This window comes from Cynara cardunculus (assembly GCF_001531365.2).
Source record: "Cynara cardunculus var. scolymus isolate 2C chromosome LG 11, CcrdV1, whole genome shotgun sequence".
NCBI classification, from domain to species: domain Eukaryota; kingdom Viridiplantae; phylum Streptophyta; class Magnoliopsida; order Asterales; family Asteraceae; genus Cynara; species Cynara cardunculus.
In genome coordinates this window covers 15891128-15900931 of record NC_037538.1, presented here as the reverse complement: position 1 = coordinate 15900931, position 9804 = coordinate 15891128, and the positions used below count along the sequence as shown (strand labels likewise).

At 30.2% G+C, this 9804-nt stretch overlaps 1 protein-coding gene across 1 annotated transcript; it reads left to right on the top strand.

The window, feature by feature from the left end:
* The first annotated feature begins 4883 nt into the window (after positions 1–4883).
* LOC112522064 (metalloendoproteinase 1-MMP) lies at positions 4884–5953 on the top strand. Its single transcript, XM_025131134.1, has one exon. The coding sequence runs from the start codon at positions 4884–4886 to the stop codon at positions 5937–5939; it is 1056 nt and encodes a 351-aa protein (XP_024986902.1). The 3' UTR covers positions 5940–5953.
* The last annotated feature ends 3851 nt before the right edge of the window (positions 5954–9804 follow it).

The window sequence follows — 9804 nt, the reverse complement described above, 5'->3', positions numbered from 1 at the left end:
CACCACCCTTATGGTTGATTTTGTTATTTTGTTTTAGTCGTCAGAGACTCATGTCGTTTAGATGATTAGATCGTCTCAATTCTACATTAAGCAAGTATATGAAATGTTACACAACTAGCCCATCAAGTTAAATAATTGACTTGTTAGTCCCTGTATGTTTCATCATAGAACACAACTAGCCCTTGAAATTTGACTTAACATTATTTGTGTTGTTAAACAAGTTACAGGCAGTCTCCTACAAGATATCAAATTAACTATTTAATAGTTATTGTTTTTTGGTGTAACTTATTTAATTCAATTATTTATTATAATTTAATTTAGATTTATAACAAAATAATTTATATTTGGTTTAACAATATAGTTTTTTATATAGATAATATTAGAACTCAATGATTATCTTAGATAGATTTTAGATTTTTTATATTTAAAATGAATGTTTATCCTGTATTTGATTATGTTTATCTACCAATTAGTTATACGAATTTAAAAATGAAGCTTTAATAAGTTATACTTATGCAAAATTACTTGCAAAATTGAATTTTAAGTAACATTCATCAATAAAGAGTATTTCATGCATAAAAACGGTTTTTAAGAGTTTTTGTCAAATACTTTATAATATAGTATAAATATATATGTATGAGTTTCACAAAGTGATATTTTTTTATGTGTAGTTTTTGCTTTACAAACAGTCTAAAAAGGTTCACATCATAAAACGAATACATATGAAATAAATATATGTTAATAGATATTCTAAATCTTAGTAAAATACTGATACTATTTAGAATCATGATTTATAATGAAGAATCAAATATAATAATTAATATGTGATATGGAAAGGTTGAGTTTGAGTACTTGTCCTTGGTCACATATAATTTTCAATAATATAATTAGAAAAGTTAGAAGCAACTTTATTATAAAAAAATGACTCAAGGGGTTTGATGGTAATTTCACCTAATTTTAGGTCAACAAACAAGAAGAGTCCCCAACTACATAACATCATCACATAGTCTAAAGTCCAAACCACTTGAGAATTGAGACTTGTGGTTCAACACCTTCCTTTTTCAACCTTAAAATTATTAACCTTTCTTTATTACCTCTTTAGTAAACTATTTACCAATATATATATATATATATATATATATATATATATATATATATTGGAACCTTCATTTTCTACTCAAGAGCTCTTTTGGAGAAGAAATTTGGGGGTTTCAGATATTTTCAAACATGGTATCGAAAATTAAAGACGTTTTTGTGAATCAAAGTGTATCATAAAGATAACATTCATAATGTTTCAGGTGTATCACAATGTATTTTATTTGTTTTATGAAAGATATCATCATAGTGTGCATTTTCATTATTTTCATTGTTTTACGAAGGGTGTCATATTGTGCATCTTGTATGTATATATGGGTATTACAGTGAATATCGTTTATAGGTATCACAATGTGTATCTTGTATTCACGTAAGGTTCAGTCGGAATAAGGTTCGTCGAATAAAATTCGTTAGAGAGAGGAAAGAGAATATTTATAAAATCTCTAAAATGTTCTTAATTAATAGTTTAAGTAAAATTACCAAAATTATTAATTTTCTAGTTTAACCTTTGGTTTGTGGTTGATATTGGATCTCAAAGTTACCACAAACAAAACAGTTCTCATTTGATTAGGCCCCTATTAATACACACACATATGTATATATTATATATACACATATATATTTACATGCATACATATTGAGACTTGAGATCATGTGAGAACAAAGGTTTTTCGTGAGACCCGTAAGACCAATTCTCAACCCTTGGATTAGATCTACAATCTGAATATTCATAATTACAAAATTGCCACAAGACTTCACAAAATTGCCACCGTGCAACTTTAGACCATTAGTTTATAAAGTTGATCAATTAACATAAATTGATCTTACAAGTCTTACAAAAAACCATTAGTCTCACGTGAACCCAACCCTATATATATTATATATATATATATATATATACATGCAGAGGTTGGTTATTATACAACCTTTGACATTTGTGCAACCAATACAACCTAATCTCAACCGTCCATTTCATTTGATGAATATGTGATTTTATAGAAGTTTTGATTGTTTCATAATATAAAGTATTAATCATAATTAATGAACTCTATTTATATTCCATAAATATTCAAATCATAATAAATGAACTCTCATCATTTCTATAAATATCTCAATTAATTGGGTTGCAARRGTTGTACAAATACACAAGGTTGTAAAAGAAATATACCCTTTACATGCATCCATATATATATATACACACACACACACATATATATATATATACATACATATACACACACACACACACATATATATATATATATATAGGAGCTGGTTCAAATAATAACCAAAACTATTGTGCAAACTATGTTAATCCGATCTTGATCGTTTATTTTCTCATCAAACGGTCCTTATTAAATGAGATTATAAAAATAATCATTTAATTAATATATTAATTGAGATGCCTATGAACAACGGTTCAGAGGGTACTTTTGTAAAAAATCGCATGAACACGGTGAACATTTATATGAACACGGTGAATGTTGATGGACATTACATGGATATGAACACCATGAACAYCGTGAACATCGGAATTACCTCATGATCAATTAGAGGGATCTTAAAAGATTTGTAACTCCCAAATAATTATTAAGGAGTTACATAAAGGTCAAATTACAAAATGACCCTTGTATTCAATTTATAAGTTATATGTGAACATAAAGTAAAGAAAGAATGTGATTGGTTGATGTTGGTTAGTATAGTTAACACAAAAAAATGGGTTAGTATTTGAACCACCCTCTATATATATATATATATATATAAATATACATGGTTGGTTCACGTGAGACCAACCTGTTTTGATGAGATATTTGAGACAACATTTTTACACTTAAATTTCATAATAAAATGTTGTGAAGATAAAAAAAACTGAACCTTCACAGCAAAAACACTGTGAATGTTACCTTAACAGTGTTTTGCTGTGAAGTTTCAAGTATAAAAATGTAGTCTCACGTGTCTCAAGAAAACAATCTTGTAACATATAAACCTAACCCTATATATATACATATATGTATGTAGGTATGTATATATATATATATATATATATATATATATATATATATTATTAAGGTGTTATTTATTTGTGGAATTATTAGATAAAATAAAAGAAAATGAAAAGAATAGAATAGAAAGCACCAAGCTAGTGGTTCACCCACTACAGAACATCGCCGTCAAAAACTAGTCAGAATCAGAAATCAAACCCCTTTGCATTTTGCTCTCAAGATTCTTCCAAACTCCCATTTTCCGGTTCATCTTTTTTGTTTTCTTTTAATTCATCCGATTGAGATGTTATTGGTTTTTTTTATAATATCTATTTTCTTATTATATATATATTTTTTTGTTTTTTTTTTAAATCAAATTTTATAATAATAATAATAAATCATCCATAAAGATTGAGATGCTAATGTCCCATTCCTATTAATTGCTCTTTTTACGTCTTGACTTGTTAAAATATTATCTAATTTATATACTTACAAAAATAAAAACAAGTAATTTGATACTTTTTTTTAAATATAAATCTACAAAAATATAACTTTATTTTATTTAAGGTATCTTTTGAAACTGTATTTACAAAAAGAAAAGGTTAAACAAAATTACAGTTTTAACTCTTTTTAATACATATTACCTAAAAAATAACGCTAACATATTGCTATATATTTAATTTGAATAGAAGGGTGTTGTTGACTAACATTAATCCTCTTTACTTTGAGTAATGTCATGAACAACAAGATATCATAACTTGATCGTAACCAACAAAACCAAAAATTCAAACCGTAACATATGTTACTTTCTTGGATATATATATATATATATATATAGAGAGAGAGAGAGAGAGAGAGAGAGGGGGGGGAGAGAGAAGTGAGTTAATTTACAAACATATGCATTTGTACAAACAATACAAACTAATCTTGACCATTGCTCTCATTGATTAATTTATGGACAAAAATAGTTAAATGTGTATTTTTGTTAAGGATTGTTATAATTTCTCAAGATTATTAAAATAAATTCATCATAAGGGTATAATAGTAAATCTAACACAATGAATTGGTTACCTAAAAAACAAAACAAAGAACCCCTTAAACGGTTTACACATCATCTCTCGTAATCAATCCAATCGATGAAAAATACAAAACTTGTAATCAATTGCATTCATAAAACGAGACATGAAACCAAATACACAAAACTCGCCTTAACTCTCGTTCTCACGAAAATAATCAAATCATATATGATCATATTTGGCCATCATAACTCATAACCTGTATTGACCGTTCTTATAATCATGTACAATTTCAATGTATATTCACATATGATTTGATTGTTCTCGTATTCTTTTATTTTAAAGTGTGTTCTCGTTTGAATCTTTTGTATATACATACATATATATATATATAGAGAGAGAGAGAGAGAGAGAAAGAAAGGTGAGTTATTATGCAATCTTTTGCATTTGTACAACCAATACAACTCAATCTCAACCGTCCATTTAATTTGATGAATATATGATATCATAAAAGTTTTGATTGTTTCATAATATATAGTATTGATCATAATTAATGAACTCTAGTCATCTTACATAAGTATTCAAATTATAATAAATCAACTCTTATCATTTCTATAAATATCTAAATTGATTGAGTTGCATTGGTTGTACAAATGGATATGATTGCATTTGAAATATGTCCAATATATATATATATATAAAGAATATTATTGTCCGTATAAATAGTTTGATTTGTGTTGGTAATACAACTTCGAACACTTTACAAATCCTATTTTACAACTAATAAAACATGTTTCAGTTTTTCAGTTACTACAACTCCTTCTTCTTCTTCCTCTTCTTTCTCCCTTCTCTATTTCCCGCCAGAATCCTTCCCGCCGATTTATTCCCAGCCGACCTCTCTCCCAACGCCACCTGGAACAACTTCGTCAACTTCATCGACGCCGGCAAGGGAGCCAATTTCTCCGGCATGTCTGAGCTCAAGAAATACTTCCACCGTTTCGGATACCTCCAAGTCCCTGATAACCTCGTTGATAACTTCACTGATGTCTTCGATGATAACCTTGAATATGCCGTAGTCAACTACCAGAAAAACCTCGGATTGACGGTGACCGGAAAGCTCGACGCCGGTACTGTCACACAGATCATATCGCCGCGCTGTGGCGTTAGTGATGCAACGAAAACGATGGATAATATCCACGTGACTAAACACTATGCGTATTTCTACGGTCAGCCGAGGTGGGGGAGATCGGCTCAGACGACGCTAACCTACGCTTTTTCCGGTAATCATATGATCGATTATCTTAGTTCCTCCGACGTACAAGATGCTTTCCGACGCTCCTTCTCGCGGTGGTCGTCTGTGATTCCGGTCAACTTCCTTGAATCAGACAGTTACTCGACTGCAGATATAAAAATCGGATTTCACAAAGGCGATCATGGCGATGGAGAGCCGTTCGACGGCGTTTTGGGAGTGTTGGCTCACGCTTTCTCGCCGGAAAACGGTAGACTCCATTTAGATGAAGCTGAAACATGGGCCGTTGATTTTAAATTAAGTAAATCAAAGGTGGCCGTTGATTTGGAATCGGTTGCGACCCATGAAATCGGGCATATACTCGGGTTGGCCCATTCTTCGGTCAAAGATGCAATCATGTATCCGAGTTTGAGTCCTAGAACGAAGAAAGTGGATCTTAAGATTGATGACGTGGAGGGGATCCAGGCGCTCTACGGGTCAAACCCGGATTTCTCATATAGTTCATTAATGGAATCCGATTTATCTTCGGGTCGGGTTATTGGGAACTCATTTAAATGGTTGACTTATTTGGTCTTAATTGTAGGGTTTTTATTGTGACCAAATTGTCCTTTTCTTTTCTTTTTTTTTTAAAATACTTTTGTGATTTTCCAAATGGGCTATTTTTAAGTCCTCGTACTTTGATTGTTTCTTTAATGTTATTGTATAAAATTGGAAAAATATAACCGCAAAATTCTAGAGTTTAATACGTACAGCAAAACCCGATTTATGGAAGGGATGTATTTATTAGATAAAAGATCGATGCAAACTCTGCCCAATATTTTCTTTCCTATTCTTAATTGTCGTATTAAATGTTTTTTTTGTCTTAAGGAAATTAACTTGCATTATTTATGGCTATTTTTATGTTACGATCATGTTTATGGTCATTTTTTTCATCGATAGAACTGTACAAAATTGTTGTATCATACTATATATTGTTATATTTGTTTTATTTATTGAATTATATTTTAAATATTTGATAAATGATTTTAATTGCTTATCAAACTAACCATTGAAAATTTTATGGAACAAATTAAGTTGCATGTTTATATATTTATAAAATCATCTGCAACCGTAAATGATCATGTGTTAGTTCACTATCATGTATATATGAACAACGGTCCGTGTTTACCGATGAAGATACATGTAAGTGTGTAAACGAGTCGCGGCGAGACGAGACGAATAGTAGGTTACCCAAGTTTGACTTAAAAAAAAAATAATAGGTTTGAGCTGTAATATTATTATGTAAGTTATTGAGCTCAAGCCTCGTTTATGGGATCTCGAACTCTAACTCGATTACTGGCTTCCAGTTGATAATTTTTTTTATATTTTTATTGCATGGTTTATTAACATATGAGTATGTTTGGCTCGAAAAATATATGTTCGAACGACCCGACTCAACTTGAAAAAGTTGATCGAGTTGTCAAATAAGTCAAATCGAATATTGGTGTTATTTTTTTTTATTAACCTGGATATCCAACCTGCTATACGAGCCGACTAATCCCATGACGACCACTTGCTTTGCAGATAGCCCGGAGTCACCACATTTGAACCTCCGTGGCCACAAGAGGATTTTTATTCCTCCTTTGATTTGAACCCGTGATCTCCTGATACTTTTGACATCTGGAGCCAAACTCAAATCAATCAGACACAACCCTTGTGGTTCAAATATTGGTGTTATTAAGCTCACCTCGTTAAGTTAAACGAGTTCTATTTTTATGTTCAAGATCGACTCGAACTCAACAATTACTGAATTCGAGTTCAAATACCCGTTGATTTTAAATAGTCAGACGGTTTTCTATAAATATTTATATTATACAAAATGCTTTAAATAAAAAATATATATAGTTATTAATTTATTTGATAGTTTAGCATTTCTCCAAGGTTTTATCATTTGTGTCATTGTGTGGAAGTTAGCTCTTGTAAATATTTGTATGATTACGACTATGAGATTCTATATATAAACCCCTTTTAAATTTCGATTATTTCCATCAAATAAATAAATAAATAAATTATATGACCTTTTTTATTATATGATTTATTTATTAGTTTTATTAAAAAATTTATAACAGATGTCAACAAACAAACAGTAATACAAAATATGATTAAAATTTGGTTCTGAACTTAGTAATCGTAGGATATGTTTTTTTTTTAAGATTTAATGTCCCGAGGTTCGGTTCATTCCGAAAGAGACAAGGGGTTGAGTTGATCGAAGCCTAGTAAATGGCGGACATTGCTAGATCGGACCTAAATTAGTTTATGATTTCAATTTCTTTCTGTTACACGTTATTAATAATAATTAGAGTAAAATATCATTATAAAAAATAAAGTAATTAGGTTTTTAATTGAATTCGAGATTGTTGAACACAAAAATTAAAATTTCATCGATAAAATATATAGATGGAACATATTTAATCAATTTACGTAAAAATACATCAGGTTATTTTATCCTCATCGATAGGGTTGTAAACGAACCGAACGTTCAGCGAACCGTTCGTGAACCATTCGGCAGGAAGTTCGTTTATTTAATAAATGAACGAACATGAACAATTTTTTTTATTCGTTTAGTTAAACGAACGAACATAAACAAGAGTTCTGTTCGTTCATTTATGTTCATGAACATTCGTTTGTTTACCGTTCGTTTATGTACTAAATTTAATATATAATCTTTTGTTTATTTACTTTGAATTCAAATAATATTTATTTTTGTTCGTTTAATCCGTTCGTTTAGCATGTTAATGAACGAACATAAACGAATACGAACACACCTGATTTCTAAACGAACAAACACGAACACAAAGATTTTCGTTCGTTTGTTCGGTTAAGTTAAACGAACAAACATGAACAAGACCCCGTTTGTGTTCGTTCGGTTCGTTTACAACCCTACTCATCGAGTTAAATAAAACAAATTAAATAAAAAAACAAATGGGTAGAATTAGGGGTGAGCATAGACAGGTACTCGTCTGATTTAACAGGAACCGAAACCGGCGGTTATTGAGATATTGAACCGGAACCGGTTAGAGCGGTTCTTGAATTTTTGGAACCGGAACTGCCTCCGGTACCCGCTTTCTAAAATATTAAAATTTTGTTATTTAGAAATAAAAAATAAAACATTGCCAAAACACTAAATAAATAAATAAGAATACAAATTATATGAAATAATTGTTACAAATATTGTCTAATGATTACAAACCATAATAGACTAATAGTAAATGTTGAAAGTTTAACAATTACATACTATAATTGTAAAGGTTCAAAGTTTAACTTATCTCAAATTCTGAATCTAGAGTTATAAGTTCTTAACTTAATTTAAATTTAATATTAAAATAATTAATTATTTTTTAATTGAAAAATACCGGGTACCTGGCGGTTCCGGTTTAGGGTACCCGCCGCTTCCGGATACCCGGTCCCGGCGAGTAACGGTTCCGAAAAATTGAGAACCGAAACCATTCTCAATCGGTTCCGTATTTTAGAAACTAGAACCACTCATATCGGTTTCGGTTCTGCAAGTGGGTACCTGGTTTCGCTGTTCACCCTTACGTCGAATGGTTTAAAGATCTTCCAAGGTATATATATAAAATATTTGCAAGATTTTAAATTGTTCTGTTGGAAAAAATTAGATGTTAGGGTCTGTTTGTCTCATGTTGAGGAATGAAAATAATTGGTAATGAATTTTCATTCCCCCAATTTAACCAAAAATGAAATTTTGGGCTTCTGTGGGTATGAGTCCATCATATTATAGGAAACCAAACAGTTTCGTTTATTTTTGTTCTCATTGATTACTGCTTAATACATCTAACCAAACATCCCCTTAGTCTAGTAATAGTATTTTTTTTCAACTATATGGTAAAGACCATTTCCAGTGGTTTTTTGGCAGTTATTCCTTGTCCGAAAACCATCGTAAAGGCCACTTTTGATGGTTTTTCGACGGTTACTTTTTGTCAGTAATGTCCAGTATTCTAGTAGTATATATTTAATATATTATTATTTAAAGAAAATAAATAAAATATATCCGGCCAACGCTCCTAAAGATTTGCTTATTTTGACTTGATAACCCTCCATTTTACTACATATAAGTTAATGTTCATACATATATATACTCATTTTGCCACCTATAATAATGAGGGATGTTAACAATTCCCCCCCCCCCCCCCCCCCCAAAAAAAAAAAAACCACCCAAAAAAATTATATATACACAGAGAGAGGAGCGATCAAATGTAAACCATTCAATTTGTATAAACTGTATAAATCATCCTCATCCGTTAATTTCATTGTTTAATCTTATGAAATTTTTTCATGAAATTGTTTAATTTTGTGAAATTGTTTCATATAATTTTTTTTTGAAGAAGTTGTTTCATATATGATTATGAAATTGTTTCATATAATAGTTAATGAAATTTTAATGAAATTGTTTCATGTATTTCTC